The 15,385-nt window shown below is 52.6% G+C and overlaps 7 protein-coding genes; 4 read left to right on the top strand and 3 right to left on the bottom strand.

The window, feature by feature from the left end:
* Window positions 1-64: 64 nt before the first annotated feature.
* Window positions 65-759, top strand: RCC_03264 (probable NADH-ubiquinone oxidoreductase 21.3 kDa subunit; the record flags this gene model as incomplete). XM_023768555.1 has 3 exons in its annotated part: window positions 65-124; window positions 179-678; window positions 735-759. The coding sequence occupies 3 exons, from the start codon at window positions 65-67 to the stop codon at window positions 757-759; spliced, it is 585 nt and encodes a 194-aa protein (XP_023624323.1).
* Window positions 760-912: 153 nt separating this feature from the next.
* On the top strand, window positions 913-3,750 carry RCC_03263 (uncharacterized protein; the record flags this gene model as incomplete). XM_023768554.1 has 5 exons in its annotated part: window positions 913-1,273; window positions 1,331-1,533; window positions 1,586-1,839; window positions 1,888-2,039; window positions 2,087-3,750. 5 exons carry the CDS (start codon window positions 913-915, stop codon window positions 3,748-3,750), a joined length of 2,634 nt encoding a protein of 877 aa, XP_023624322.1.
* A 516-nt stretch (window positions 3,751-4,266) lies between these two features.
* RCC_03262 (uncharacterized protein) lies at window positions 4,267-5,130 on the bottom strand (the record flags this gene model as incomplete). The annotated part of the gene is made up of 1 exon (XM_023768553.1): window positions 4,267-5,130. The coding sequence occupies one exon, from the start codon at window positions 5,128-5,130 to the stop codon at window positions 4,267-4,269; it is 864 nt and encodes a 287-aa protein (XP_023624321.1).
* Window positions 5,131-7,109: 1,979 nt separating this feature from the next.
* Window positions 7,110-7,857, bottom strand: RCC_03261 (probable vacuolar protein sorting 29; the record flags this gene model as incomplete). XM_023768552.1 has 3 exons in its annotated part: window positions 7,110-7,667; window positions 7,733-7,747; window positions 7,801-7,857. 3 exons carry the CDS (start codon window positions 7,855-7,857, stop codon window positions 7,110-7,112), a joined length of 630 nt encoding a protein of 209 aa, XP_023624320.1.
* Window positions 7,858-8,711: 854 nt separating this feature from the next.
* Window positions 8,712-10,067, top strand: RCC_03260 (related to several transaminases; the record flags this gene model as incomplete). Its single annotated transcript, XM_023768551.1, has 1 exon — window positions 8,712-10,067. One exon carries the CDS (start codon window positions 8,712-8,714, stop codon window positions 10,065-10,067), a length of 1,356 nt encoding a protein of 451 aa, XP_023624319.1.
* Window positions 10,068-11,184: 1,117 nt separating this feature from the next.
* Window positions 11,185-14,037, bottom strand: RCC_03259 (uncharacterized protein; the record flags this gene model as incomplete). XM_023768550.1 has 3 exons in its annotated part: window positions 11,185-13,563; window positions 13,611-13,704; window positions 13,778-14,037. 3 exons carry the CDS (start codon window positions 14,035-14,037, stop codon window positions 11,185-11,187), a joined length of 2,733 nt encoding a protein of 910 aa, XP_023624318.1.
* Window positions 14,038-14,439: 402 nt separating this feature from the next.
* RCC_03258 (uncharacterized protein) lies at window positions 14,440-15,243 on the top strand (the record flags this gene model as incomplete). The annotated part of the gene is made up of 1 exon (XM_023768549.1): window positions 14,440-15,243. The coding sequence occupies one exon, from the start codon at window positions 14,440-14,442 to the stop codon at window positions 15,241-15,243; it is 804 nt and encodes a 267-aa protein (XP_023624317.1).
* Between the last annotated feature and the right edge of the window lie 142 nt (window positions 15,244-15,385).

Genomic DNA, 15,385 nt, shown 5'->3' with positions numbered 1-15,385 from the left:
GAAACAACATCTCACCTCACCTCCGACGACAGTAGCTCCCTAGCAGAAAGTCGCATAATCGACAATGGCAACCAAAGGAGTCAAGGGTGCCGTGACTACGGCCAGCAAGGCCACTATCGCTGGAGTGCGCATAGCCGACTTTCAATCTCCCGAACTTCACTGACCATTGCCCTGCCAGAAATACACGGTCCAGCCCACAGGCATCTGGGCCAAGGTGCATCGATTCTTTGCCCTCGATCCCGCGCGATCTTCTGGTATTCCCCTCAACCCGCAGTTCCGCAATCCACCTCCAGGCGGTAACGACCCTCTCGGCTACGACGACGCAGTCACCACCCCGGCGGGCGACATCGCCGAGAACCCATACTGGAAGCGCGACACAAGGAGATCATACCCCAAACTATCCGTTGTAACACAGTCGGATGTGGTGGGTCTTTTGAGCGTGGGATCCGCGGCGGCACCCAAGGAGGATGTCTTGAAGATTGGAGATGCGGGAAAGACCCAGCTGGTAGAGGTCAAGGAGGAGGGCGAGAAGGGATTGAGCGCGTATTTCGAGAAGAACAAGGGCGTATTTGCAGGCGTTCTGGGCAAGGACGGTCTTCCGCCAACACCAACCAGCCGACACCCTCAGGGCAAGCGATACCAGCTTATTGAGCCGCAGGAGCAGACGTATGGTGAAGGGTATGTTCTGTATTGCGGAGATGAGATTGGCGATTTCACAGCTAATAATCGTACAGCTACCCATGCAGGACTTTCATATAAGCGGGGATATTCAATTGATGTTTCAGAGGAGTTACAAGTCGTGTAAAGTGTACAGCGCTGATATCAGTGAGCTATGAGTTTCCGCATCCTGACATGAGGTGCTTCCGTCAGTGGAGTCTTTCGCGAGTGGAGTTGGTAAGGTAGGTGCGTGAAATGTATGCAGCAGGTGCCAGGATTCAGGATTCGCACCTTCCATCTTTGACTACCAAACCCGGCACAACTCTCTCTTCCAATCCAAAGCCATGCGACATCGGATTCATTGAGACAGCAGCAATKGTGTCATCTATATGCCTACCAGATGATGCTCCTTCCAGTCCTCCTGAAGTCCCTCTTGAGGAGATCATCTTCAGCTGCGACATCTGCCAGGCTACCGTGTCGGAAGTCTATGCGACCAAGGAACGCCACAAGGGCTTCCACAGTGGATCTTCCGACAACAATGGCGCCGGCATTGTCACCAAGTTCTGGATCGGTGCGTGCTCGCACGTTTTCTGTGGCAAGCATTTGGATGGCGGTGGTGAGTATGTTGGGAGCGCTACTTAACTCGCCCTGCTGAGAATGTCAATTCCTCCAGGTATTGCATTCCATCCGAAGAATGCTGCTCCTAAAGCGGGATGTCCAGTATGTCCCAAGAACCTTCCCAGCAGCCGTGAGCAAGATCTCTTCGCCATCCGAGGATTGAATCCAGGCGAGTACGACGAAATCATCCCGACGTCCTGGCTCCGTTGTCCGCCAACGCGACTGGACGCTCAAGATGCTGAGATGGATGCGTTACGGGTGAAATCCATTTCCATATCGTGCGGGGAAACACGCTGACTGATGGCCACAGTTCCAGTATCAGCGACTTGCAAGCTATTCGCGCAAAGTGAACAAGGCTTGGAAGACAGCTGACAGTAAGCAACGTGCGTTGGAGAAGACTCTGTCCAGCGAACGTAAAAATGGGCGCAAGCGCGAGGCGGAGAACAAGGAGGCCCTGCGAGAACGAGACGCCTTGCTTGAAGACCATGAGGCGAAGCTGAAGAAGTGGGACGATCGCAAGGATGTCATCAACCACTACATGAGTATTGTCGAACCCATGGCAAAGTTCGTCATTGTTGTGTTCGTCATGTGATGGTCGCTAACTGATTTCAGAGATATTGCAGACATGCGAGTGCTGCTAGAGGAACTTGGCTATGACGTGCCGAAAAGAGATTACTCTTATCAACCTGAGCCGGAAGCCAAGTCTATGGCGGTTGAGGATCAATTGCATCATGGCCGTCGACATGACAGTTCTACCACACTTAGTGAGAGCTGAGAGATCGATTTGGTGATTCCAGCTGACCTCTGCCAGTGGGAAGCAATTTCCGATCATCCTCGGCGTCAAGAAAGCGTAAAGCAAAGTACGATGCATATGCGGATAGTCAGGAGCAGGGACTTGAGGATAGTCGACCGCAACCTCCTGACGAAAGGACCTTGATGATGCCTCCTCCGCTGCCGAATCGCAGACCTTCCGTAACTCAGCTCGAGACAAAGCAACCGGCTTACTCTGAAGCGAACGGTCTGCAGTCACTCTCTGCATACGCCGATGTCCAAAGTCGACAGGCACGTGCTTTCCAGCAGCATCCTACGATGGGCATGCAGCGCACAGGTCTTTCATCTTTGGAGCACTCATCCACACGCGCACAGCGGATAGGTTTCGGCGGTCGCCAGGAGGAGTTGTCTCCAAAAGAACCGCAGACCTTTACATCACTGCCCGGCATTCAGATGTACGAGGATGCAAAATTGCAGGACAGACCGTTCCCTCGCGCCACTCCAGGTGTCAGCCGCGAAAGTCTTTTGAGTCGAGCAGAGCTACCGCAGTTCAACTACCCACAGGAGCCTCCTCAAAGAGGTGTACAGGTAGCACGCGGGCAAGAGCATTCCATCTCTTCTGTTCGATACGATCAAGCTCCATCTCGAGTACCCCTAGCACAAGCAATCTCTCGCCGTCAAGACCATGGTCTGTCTCCCTCGCGCCCGTCATTTCACGAATCTGGAGATTGGCGTGGAGTGACACTAAGAGGCCCGACAGGTCGCGACCATCCTCCTGGATCACCCCAATTTAGGCCGTCTCAAGATTACCCGATCGAAAGACAAGTTGATCCGCGTTTACACCAACAATCTCGGAAGCCGCAATTGGGACATAATGGCAATACCACACTTAGCTCGGAGTTCCGTGCTCAAGAAAGATCGGCGCTGTCGCAGCGCCAGGATGGATTACTCTCGAAGCCGGCGAAGAGACGATCGTCGCGGAAAGCGCAAGCACCAGCGCCATTCTCTACTGCAGGGAGCAATGTTTATCGCCAGCATGAAACTTCCGAGGCTTCTTATTACGATCCAGGTTATGGCACCCTGGAGCAGCAAAGCGGCGAAGACGCTCCCAGAGAGATGGATGGTTTCTACATGGCGCCTCCTTCAACCGTGCAAGATGCCCGGATGTCTGCTCACGATGGTCGCCGTCTTCGTCTTACCACACCAGCAAACCGCAAGCATCTGGAGCCGCCTGGTGCTCCCTCGGTAGTTAGTCCATTTTTCGGGCAGTCATCTCAGCGGCAACCAGGCATCTCTGGACGATCGGATCGTGAATACTCCACGCATGCTCCTCTTTCCGCACATCGAGCGAGTGCGCCAAACCGCTACCAAATGAGCGATGCAACGCGGCCTCTGCACGCTACGCATATACAATCACATCGCAGTGTGCCGTCTCGAAATGCCAATCTTACCCAGCCTGGCAGCGCATCGTTTCTTGGGAGCCATGATTCAGTGTCAGGTTCCACGTTCAGCCGCGAACCCCAACGAGTTCCTCTGGCCACCCGCAGTAGGCCACCACAGCAAACAGCTTCGCGAGGGAGGGTGAGCTTACCTCCAGTTCCGCTTTCGTCCCAGAGGGATGTCGGGGCGACCGGAAGGAACGCAGTGGATTCTCGCTCGCTATTCTCAGGCACCGGACCTATCAGGAGGAGCGTACAACGATGAGCATGGCCTACAATTGTCTCCGACGCTGCAACGCCATGTAGTCCATGAGATAGCAGTGCGTGAGCATCCATATTTTAAACACATCGGGTACACGGATTTATTTGGCTCACTAAGGTTCTTCACAAACAGGACAGAAGGTGGATTGAAACCTTTCAATTTGCTACCATTGTTTGGCTTTCTACTCTCACCCATATCCGATTGGCCTGAAGACAAAGACACAGCTTTATGCGCCCTGATGGACGCAATGAAACAGCCGTGCACGTCCAAGTCCTTCGCATAGAAGTCAACGCTTGCGATTGCCCGGCCTTCAAGCATGCATCCCGCTGCGACGCAAACTTTTTTCTCAAACTGCAATTAGCAGCAGCACTTGAGCGGTGCGCATGCGCCACTTGACGAGACCTCTCTCTCTCCGTCGGCCTCTTTTTTTTTCAACACGAGCAGAGGTCGTGCTGGTGTCTGAGATTGTCGTGATTGTGTTGGAGATTGATCGAAACTGCGTCCTTTGCAGTCTGCCACTCAATTCTGTGACCGAAGCTTGCGATCACTTGTGCCGGCGCGATGCTCGCTACTCCGAGAAAAGGTAGCCACGTCGAAATCATTGGCTTCGGGCTCATCAGCACCATGCCAATCTCCTGGCAGGCCAACCTCAAAACCTACGTGCCGGCGCACCGTCGCGCTGTCGAATTTTTTCTCCAGCCACTCTTCAAACATCAGACTGAGCCACTCCTCATGCCAGTCCTCCTCGCCTGCTCCAAGGCCAAGCTTCACGACCTCCTCCAAGACCCGACCAAGGCGAAGGCCTCGAAGGCGAAAGCATCGATCTTCGTCGTACCAATATCCGTATCCTTGCAAGTACTTGTGATGGACCTGATAGATACGTGCCAGTGAAAGTAGCGAAGGGAGTTGGGACCATTTGAGGCCTCTCAGATCGATGGTTATTCYACCAAAGGCAGAGCTTTCCTTGGGCTCGAAGCGGGCGCGGACTGAAGACATCCACTTCTCGAGACTGCCGAGCTGTTTCACATTGACCTTGATTTCGAAAATGTTCAGGTAGTAGTAGATTCCGAGAGCTTCACCACGAATCTGTGGAAACACCTGGAGCAGAGCGGGCTCATCGTCGTCGCCGCTCTCGATCTCCTTCGGGATTTGGGTGTAAATCTTCACAGTGCCGTGTCTGCTGGCTCCCTTTTTCTTTGGCCCAATCACCTCTGTTCGACACCGCATCTCTGGCTCAAGCACGTATCCGTAGATCTGATTGCGGACTTCGGCGGGGAGCTTGAAGAGGTGATCTGGCGGTGGCACCTTCTCACGTGGCTTTGGTTTGCCCTTGAAGATGCGGCTCTTCTTGTTGCCGCGACGCTTCTTCCGAGGGTTCTCCATGGTGGTGGACGTGATGTTGTGCGAAGTGTGTTGTTGGTCGAAGTGAGAAAGTGAACTTTGAGAAAAACGAGCAGCTATCAAAGTGGACTCTAGGCAGCCATTGGCTCTTTTGTGGAGAATAACTAAGGTAGGCCACCTGGACCGGACCAACTCGATGAGGGAATTGATCGACAATTCATTCACTCATCACCCCACGTGAAGCTCGCACCTGGCAGACCAGACCGGAAGTTTTGGCAGATCCGGTCAGAGTGCAGGTCGGTGATCGTAGGGAATCGGAATTCGATACCCTCCAGGTTGATATCTCTCTCGAGATACACACTTGTTTCTTTCCTAGAGAAATGACGGACTACTCAGCGCCAGAGCCTTTACCAAACGGAACGGAGATCGTTCGATCCCACCTGAGCGTTTCAAAGCCCAGGGATTTGGATGCTCGCTATCAGCTCATTGTTATCACAATGTTCAAAGGCTGCTCGGGGTCCGTAATCCTAACATCAGACATGTTCGAACGGACACATCAATTCCGGAGTGTTCTCCAATTTGGTACTGGCATGCTGTAATGTTGAGGCGAATCAGATATGCGGGACCGACAGACTGCGTGGGAATAAAACAGAGATGTTCGGTATTGGCTTGCAGCCATCGCGTGCAGAGATTCTCAGTGTGTCGGAGCGCACACAGTGACGGAAGGAATCCTACCTGGTCCAGACACCTGAAGCTGACGATGTGCATAACTCGGAGCTGATAAATCTGAATCGATATGACCATAACAACGAATCGCCGGGGAAGCCGGTTAAGAGGATTCAAGCATGAGAACATTACCTTGACATCAGGAGCAGCAATTAATTCCAGCTCTCAAGTCAAAATATGAAGAAAAAACGCCTCATGGCGGCAAAGGTATTAGAGGTGAAAGACACAGGCGTGGAACCTACCTTATAGAAAATGTCTCAAGCATGGTGAGGACGGCAAAGTACGAAAGAGCTTAGTGGAAGGCAGACAGACAGTACGAGAGGCTTCCGTCGAGATTATGGTATGCAGGCAGAACCCACGGAATCACGAGAGACGGATCTATACGATCGACGCCCGGGTCGACACAACGGCATGAGCTTCAGATCTGTTCCGGAGCTTCCAGTTCGAGCATGCTTGACCAACAGAGATATCGGTATGAGATCGCTTCGGCGATAGTCCGTTCCTACTGGGTCTCTTCCTCGTTCGAAAACCGAATCCGGCTTCGAGGGACCTCTCTGGTAAAGGGGCTGCCATCGTCGTATTAAAAGAGCCGGCTTGACAGAATCACACTGAGCGCTCGAGACCTCCTCTTTTGTCGTAAAATTATCATGTCGACAGCTCTGCTAATCCAGCGATCATCTTCAAAGAGACACTCTCGAACGAACAAGAAGTCACCATGAGGAACAGTGGCATGATTGCGGAAGCAGCATCTACCTTCCCCTCAATCGCAGGAAGTGAAGGTCTGGTACAGTACAGTACGTGGTGACCAACTCCTCCCGCCAAATCGACCTCAAAGCCAGCGAGCGCATCGAATGACATTTCCGGGCCGCCGCACACTACGTATCATACCTATCGATCTCCTTGTCATTTCTTTCACTTCTTCCCCTCTTGGATAAGGTATCTCGGATCAGCCCGGGCACTGCTGGTCCCCGGACCTTGCCGCTGGATCCTTGTTTTTGTCGTGAGCGGCAAGATCGCGGAATATAAGTCTCTCTGGTCATTCATGGCTGGTCAGTTTTACAATGTGGGAGGATGATGAAGATTATGAGTTTGGGAAGATATGTTCGGTGCATTGGGCTGCGGGCGTTGTCTGCCTTGCATTTTGGCTTTTTGAGTTTGAAGAGAGCGCGCAAGCACTGCGCCTGCATGGCGATATCTTCTCGTTGATGCTGTTACATCACCTTTCTCTCGTGATCATGTCATTACGCTCCTCGACGCTGCTGTGTCCTTCCTCTCGATACCCCACCCACCCATCATCAAGCCTCCTTCCGAAAGCTAACCTTCTCCACTCCCACGCTCTCCTCCCCGTTCTCACCCTTCCTCAACGTATACACGTAGAGCACCAGCACGTCGCCTTGCACATCCATTAACACGAAGCTCGGCGTTGTGCCCTCATCCTCATCGTCCCCACCCAGCTCCTGATCTGCCCAACATGGCGCACCAGTCGCACTTCCTGGGTTGACAAAGAACTTGCCCTCCATCTCGTAGGCTTCAAATCGCCCACCACCTCCCCAACATAGCACATCGACATCCATTTGCCGCGCTGCTATGAGAAGGGCATCCGGGTCGCCTCTCGGGACCAGGGTATCGGCATGTGTGAATCCAATGCGCAGACTACCGTGTGTTATGACCTTTGAGAGTGCTGTGGGGATTGGCCATCCTGTCGTCTCAGTCGATAGTGGAATGTCGAATTCGCCCTTGACGCATTGTAAATCGGGTGCGAGGGATCGTAGGAATTGGTAGACGGAGGGGGAGGTGAGGTTTCCGAGGCAGAGGACTTGGGAGATTTTGCCTGGGGTGAGGAGTTTCTTGAACTGTGATTTATTGTGAGATGATCATCAGGCGACGAGGGATTGTGGTGGTGGTAAGAGAGAGATACCTTTGCGGGAATGTCCTGCCAGCGGGTCAGCTTGGCTTTCAGGATTGCTTTTAGGATGGACCACGAACGATTGCTCGGTCGGGGATGTGGAGATCCGAGATGACGAGAGAGAGACGGCCAGCCATGATGAGGATTGAGCTGGCGGTTCAGATGAATTGATTGAGTGGTTGTTTGTTGCCGGTGGTTTGTTGTGGAGCTGTACCTTATCGACCTGTGATGTCGCGACTCGGCTGATTGAACGAATCCGAGCGATGAAGTCGATCTGGAGCGTCCCAATGAATATTTGATGCGCATTGATTGATAGGGACCAACTCTTCTATGTACATTTCCATCTCAACAACGACCTGGTCTTAGTCGACCCATGGAAAGATGACTCCGAATTCGCAGATTGGCTCATTCCAACGCCATTGTGAGTTCATGGCGAGTGCAGAAGTTGAGGGGACGGCAACTGAGACAGAGCGAATAATTAATTGCACTTTGATACTTTTGGGCGACCCTTTGTGGCGGCAGCGATCACGGCGGCATTTCAATGCGCCGCGAGAAAGAAGACGCGGAAAGTCTCATCAAAGTGAAGAACGCTTCCAGTCCATCCTGGCTCATTTTCCTTGCTCCTCGCATTGCCCCAGCCAAGTCTCCTATCCGCTCCATCTCCAGACGATAAACAATCGGATCGGACAGTGTGTTGCAACAAACTTCAGCGGCCTAGATCCCTCATCCTGTCCACTCTCCCCTCCGCTCCGGTCGAGAGGAGCAGCATCAACAGCAACAACATATTAGAGTCGCCCGCCCGCAGCAAACATACATTGATTCCATCCAGTAGGAGTCTCGAGGCGGATATTGCGGATCAGGCACAGCTCTCCCATTGGAAAGAGGAAAAAACCGAGCGTCATTCAATCTGGCAGCCCCACGCTTTGGCCTACCCCTCCGTAGCATAGCTCGCCGCGGGACTGCAGCTCTGCAGTGGAATCTTAAGAGCAAAATGGCGCCCACGGATCGGCTATCACAACTCTCTCGGCACTTCTCCTTCGCCAACACCCACGACGTCCCTCTGAACACTCCCTTCAGTATTGAACGCGACAACCCAGCGAGGAAGCAACATCAACCCGCATCTACCGAACACAACTTCTCCACCACCCACCAACCTCAGCAGGAAGAAGAAGCACCAAAGCCCGCCAGAATGTCTGCCCAGGCCGAACACCCAACCCTCCTCATCCCGGGTCCCATCGAGTTCGACGATGCCGTCCTCCAGAGCATGTCCCACTACTCCGAGTCCCACGTATCAGCACCCTTTGTGGCAACGTTCGGCGAGACTCTCACACTGCTGCGTCAACTCTTCCAAACCACTGCACCAGGCTCGCAGCCATTTGTCATTTCTGGCAGCGGTACCCTCGGCTGGGATCAGGTTGCTGCCAACCTCACCGAGCCCGGTGACGACGCTCTGGTCCTGCACACGGGCTACTTTGCCGATTCTTTCGCCGACTGCTTCGAGACGTATGGAGTGCACGCCACACAACTAAAGGCACCGATTGGCGAGCGTCCGCAGTTGGATGAGGTGGAAAAGGCATTGAAGGAGAAGAAGTACAAGGTCATCACCATCACACACGTAGATACCTCCACCGGTGTACTCTCCGAGCTCGAGGCCGTTTCCAAGCTGGTTCGCAAGGTATCTCCCGAGACACTCATCATCATCGATGGTGTCTGCAGTGTGGGCTCCGAGGAGATTCGCTTTGACGACTGGGATTTGGATGTCGTTATGACGGCCTCACAAAAGGCAATTGGGTGCCCAGCTGGTCTCAGCATCATCATGGCGTCTGAGCGAGCCATCAACACCTTCAAGGCGAGAAAGACTCCACCAACATCCTACTTTGCAAGCTGGAAGAACTGGTTGCCAATCATGCAAAACTACGAGGCAAAGAAGCCATCCTACTTTGCCACTCCAGCTCCTCAACTCATCCACGCATTGAACACATCACTGAAGCAGGTTCTCTCCATCCCACTTGCCGACCGGTTCGCACGCCACAAGGCTGTTTCCCAGAAGATCAAAAAGGCAGTCACAGACCTCGGGCTCAAGCAATTGGCATCGAAGCCAGAGAATCAGGCCAATGGTATGACGGCAATCTACCTTCCCAACAACTTGACACCTCCAGAGGTCCTTCCGACTTTGATTAAGAAGAACATTATCTTTGCTGGTGGACTTCACAAGGAGATTGCAGCCAAGTATGTGCGATTCGGACACATGGGTGTTTCCGTCATGGACGAGAGCAGAGATGACATTGATCGTGCACTCAAGGGTCTCGGCGAGAGTCTGCAGGAGGTGGGATACACCAAGTCTTGAAAGGAGAATATCGTATTGAAATGTAGAAAATGATGTACACGGTTGTGAATAGTTTGACAAGTCTCCAGAACCCTCCCCGTCCTTTCCAAAGCACTTCTAATTGATAACCACCCACCCACTTCATGCCTTGAAAAAAGCAGTCAACATACCCCTCCACTCCCCCACCCCAACCCTCACCTCCTCCCCATCCCCCTCAACCCTCGCATCCCTAAACTTCACCCTAACTCTCCTCCCCCCAAATTCCACCTCCCACCACACAACATCCTTCACAAACCCCGTCCCAGCATCCCTCATCCCCTCCCACCTCGTCAAAAATTGCGTACGATAATGCTCAGGTTCCGTCCTCTGGAATTTAATCCAAAAACTATCCTCCCTTACCTTCTCCCTCACACCCTGCACTTCATCTTCCGGAAGAAAGACCGCAAATCCCTTCAAAGGATTCCTCTGATCATAAGAAGGTAAAGTAATCGGTAAAAACACTCTAAATTGTTGAAGAAGGACTTTATGGAAATGTTCTTCTACGCAGAGTTTTAATTGGGAGGATGTTGGACGGAGGGATTGCCAGAGAGCTTGGGCTGTCTGTGAGGAGGAGGTGGTGGCATCTTCTTCGTGGTTGGGGGTGGTGGTGGTGGTGGTGTGTTGGAGGATTTGTAGCCAGATTTCATTGGGGAGGTGGGTAGGAGTGTGGGTTGGGAGCGACATGGCATGCTTGTGCTTGTACAAGCTCGGAATCTTTTCGAACAGGGGTTTTTTTTTGGTGTGTGATGTGTGATGGAGTTGTTTTTGTGGAAGAGGGTATGTCGAAAGAGGGGAAGTACATAGGTATTGTATAGCTACCTTAGCTAGCTACAAGTGATCGACGGCGCTCTGGGCTGTTTGATGCTTCCATTTGCTTTCACTGGCTTGGCATCTTGTCACGATATGAGATTGCTTTGATTGTCAGCGGGGATGTGATTCGACGAGTGTCTAATATGGTGGACTTGTTTCTCTCCCAAAATATAAACACAGCTCTGCCACGTTAGGGATATCCCTGACATTGAAAACCGACCTTTTGCTTGAATTCGCTTGCAACACGGCGCAATGGAAACTCATGACTTTCATTGATGTTCGTCCATAACTATCTTCCCAGACTCAACAACCCCTCAACATACTTCCTCGCATCGATGCCAATTCCTCCGGCCAGGGCTTGAGGGCCCCACCCAGCGCTCGCGCCGCCCGTAATCGCGTCCGCAGTTGCATTACTCCTCAAACCGAGTGAGTTCCACATACTGCTCATCGCCAGACTTGTATTCTTCGGAGCAGCAGGCACCGCGTCATGAGCCTTCCGCACCAAGATCGCCACCCGGTTCAACTCCGTCTTCGGCTCACCCTGCGCAAAGGTAGTCGCGCTGCTTGCCGTAGCAGATGGGGGAGGATTGATCGTTTCGTCCGAATCGACATGCTCGAGGGGCAGTCCTTCTGCTTCTTGACCTTCATCCTCTGAGTGAGCATCTCCCGAGGAAGGCGGAAGCTTCATCCACACGACCCACCAACCGCGACTAGTCTTACTGGTGCGCTCATACTCATTCGGATTTCGTTTGACGCTGGAAAGGGTGTTGAGAATCTGCGAGTGCACGTTCAAGGATTCAATTCGCGTCCACGCGGATGGATGATTGATTCCGCTACCTTTTGTGCCAGGTACAATGCCTTCTGCTGCCGGTGTTCCGGGTGCGGGTATACTCGGTATACTGGTGTGGACTGTCATGAGAATGGGGTCATAGATGAGATCATAGATGGGTGTTGGTTCAACGTTCTTCCTGCTGTTGCTCGTCACGCTCGCTGTGTCGCTGGTCTGAGTGTCCTGGATCCGCTCAGCAACTCTCGCTGCGCTGGTTGATGTAAGCAGGCTCTTGTAGATTGGCAAAAGATTACGATGCATCTCTTGGTAGAACTTTGCCATGCTCAGCGACGGGGTTTGATTCTCGAACAGGAAGCAATATATAAATGGTCGGTGGACATAGACGAGCACTCGCAGTCGCCGGAAGTTTGCCGGATCGTCTCGCCCTCGCGATAGACCAGCTTCGCTCAATTTCTGCTGCAGCTCAGTCGGATCCTCCTCGTTCAGTGATGCCACGTCGAGTTCGACTGAAAGTGTTCTGAGGACGTTTCGAAGCCCGTTGGAGTCATCATCCTCGTCGTCTTCTTTGCCTGCTCCGGAATCTTCCTCAATATTATTGAGCTCCCCACGCATTCCTATTAAGAACTGGCCTTGCTCCTCACTGCGCTTCTGTTTCGCAATCTTCGCTTCCAAGGTTTCACCATCTGGCATAGGATCCATCTCAGTTAACATGGGGTCAACTTCGTCACCTTCATCCGGACTTGGCATCTTCGAGCTTGCCGCATAACGTTGAGTTGTCATCGTCTTTGAACTCGAGGTTGATGCTCGCTTTGGTAGTTCGGGCCTTTCTTGCTGGCTCGGTTTGGCAAGAGTACTCAGGCCAAAGGTGAGATATTTCATGTACTGATCAGGAATACCCATGGTTGTTCCAGAGTCTGGTGCTTGTGCTTGTGCTTGTGCTTGAAACTGTTCCGCATGCGAATCCGCTTTCTTCGAAGCCTTCGCAAGAGACTGCTCCGCTTGTGAGACAATTGGCGGAGGGATACCAGGGTGAGYAGGTTGGTATTCCGATCTGCGGGAGGCTGCATCTGAAGTCTGTCGTTGGTGTGCGACGAGGCCATAGTCTTTGGCGGCGACCTCCGGGGCTGGTTTGGGTGTAGTCTGGGGAATTGTGTCATTCGACGCGGGTTTGGCGACAGGATTCGGCGGAGTTCGTCGCTTCCGCTTCCTTCGCTCACGCAGTGGATTGTCACGGACTCCGTATGCATATTCACCATATGCGTAAATGTGTTCCATCCACAGCGCAATTGACCTCAAAGAAGGACGAGTGATGGCATTAATGCCACTGAAGATGACTCCATCGGATGCGGTCGGGTGACTACCGCTACCCATCCAAGGTAGTAGTTCGCTCTCGCCGTATGATGTCTCTTCCTTTGAAGGCGCGGGATCTCCAAACCTTGAGACGACCAGATCTATCAGGCCTTCTGTGCGGCGCGCAATGTCTTCCAGCACATCTCTCTCGCCACTGCCCCATTCCTCCTCGCCCACTCCCATCCCAAGCTCACCACCACCTGAGAGTTTGATGCCATTGAAGATGTCAGCAGCGGGATTGCCGTGCAACAAGACATCCCACTTTCTACAAAAGCGAGTCCAGAATCTGTCCAGAGTGCTGCAGAACCTCTCTCTCGACACGCGGATGAAAAGGTCGGTAATGCTCTGGCCGTGATGTAGCATGAAGATGTGATATGCTTGGAACATTTGTTGGAGAAGCAGTGCGGGTGGGCTGACCTCGCGTGACGAGTATTCGATTGAAGGACCGGCATCACTCTTGTCGGCACCCTTCTTTACACTTTCCGGAGATGATGTGGCTGCGGCTGGAAGACGCGTGAGATCGATAGACTGTCATTGTATAAGCATGGCTCTTTAATGACACCTCGTAGACGTACCGCCAGTATCCACCAGCCGGGCTCCAGCTCATGCAACACGATGCGTGACTTTTCGGTGTCTATGGAATCGACTGGTACGCCATCAGAGAAGCTCCTATCTGTCCTTTCAGTCACTTGCACAATTCCCCAAGCATGTGCAAAGCAGGTATATCATCATGTCCACCTACCGCGCAAAGTCGACCATTCCTTGCGCCAATCCTATTTGCCGCAGCTGCTCGTTCGTCTCTTCCCGCAGCGCATCCCCACCGGCAGAATCCACCCTCTTGGACTTTTTGGCGGCGACTCGGTCTTCATGGTGTTGACGCGAATAGTAGAAGACGAGCTGATCGGCAAAGGTCTCGTCAGTCGGGCCTAGYGACGGATTGTATATGGCCAGAAAGCTGAGCTGAGCAGGCACCACTGTGCTCGGCCATGTCGGCGAGCTCATAGCATGTGGATGGTGGAGGACAAGACTCGAGGTGTGATGCAACAACCATGGCGGGTGGGTGGATGGRTGACGGGGAAGGAGATCCAAGCTCGACCAACTCGACTTCACTTCGGTCAATTCTCTCTCCACAACAACCACCTTCCTACTTCATGCAAGCCCAATCCACTGTTGACATTGACATACTTCTCCAATTTTCAACATGTTCCCCGCTTGAACAAGCTCCTAATCCGTGATCGTGCGGTCGTCATCCGACAGAACATTTGACCCTCCGCAATACTGCTGATTTCTGTGAGCCCAGCTGCTTGTCCGCGAGCATCGTCTTCGATTCAACATCAGGAGAGCCGGCGAGCTTCGATTCCCGTTCGAACGTATCTTACGCCTCTCACCCTCCATCATCTGAAGATGCCCACTCTGCAATACATGTCAGACCTGCACTTGGAGCGCATCAAGTACGACTTCACCATCACCAAAGTCGCCCCAATACTAATTCTGGCGGGCGACATTGGGCGCTTTTGCGATTATGATCTATACCGCGATTTTCTCGCCAGACAGTGCGCGCCTGACCAATTCGACATGGTACTGCTCGTAGCTGGGAACCACGAGTTCTATGGCTCCTCAAGAGAAACTGGCTTGGCCGCTGCAGAGAAATTGACCAAAGAACCCTCGATGCATGGGAAGCTGCAATTTCTCAATCGTAGCAGAATCGATCTGCCTGGTTCTCTCACAACGATCCTTGGATGTACGCTTCATTCACATATCGCGGCTGGTTATACGAAGCTTACGAATGATTTCGCCCGTATCAAAGAGTGGTCCGTCAAAAGCCACAACGTGGAGCATGAAACAGATCTTGCCTGGCTCAAGCACTCCCTTCTCAACTTAAAGCAGGAAGATCCTCAGCGACGTGCCATAATCATCACTCACTATGCTCCATTGTTCGATCGGGTTTCCCATCCCAAGAACGAAAACAACGCCGTCAGTCAGTGTTTCAGCAGCAACGCTCTCGACAGTATACAACGGGCAGGTTTGGTACCTTCACTTTCTTCTACTCACTGGATCTTCGGCCACACGCACTGGAACGTCAGATTAAAGCGCGGAAACTTTGTCGTTCTCAGCAATCAGCTATGCAACGACGACAAGAATCTGACTTGGTATCAGAAGTTGAGGCTTTTCCGGCCATACAACCCTAGTGCTACAATTGTGACTTGATGGTTGCTCAATCTCGGCCTTGAAGCTCATCTCGCCCTAGAATTGAACAGAAGCCCGCTCTCTAACGCATTTGGGGGTGGAGTTGCCGGCGACGCATTTAGATCGACATCTTGTGTTACGGCTTTGCGCTCTCTCGACTCTT

The sequence above is a fragment of the Ramularia collo-cygni genome (assembly GCF_900074925.1).
Source record: "Ramularia collo-cygni strain URUG2 genome assembly, contig: RCC_scaffold04, whole genome shotgun sequence".
NCBI lineage: Eukaryota > Fungi > Ascomycota > Dothideomycetes > Mycosphaerellales > Mycosphaerellaceae > Ramularia > Ramularia collo-cygni.
This window is presented reverse-complemented; position numbering and strand designations above follow the sequence as displayed.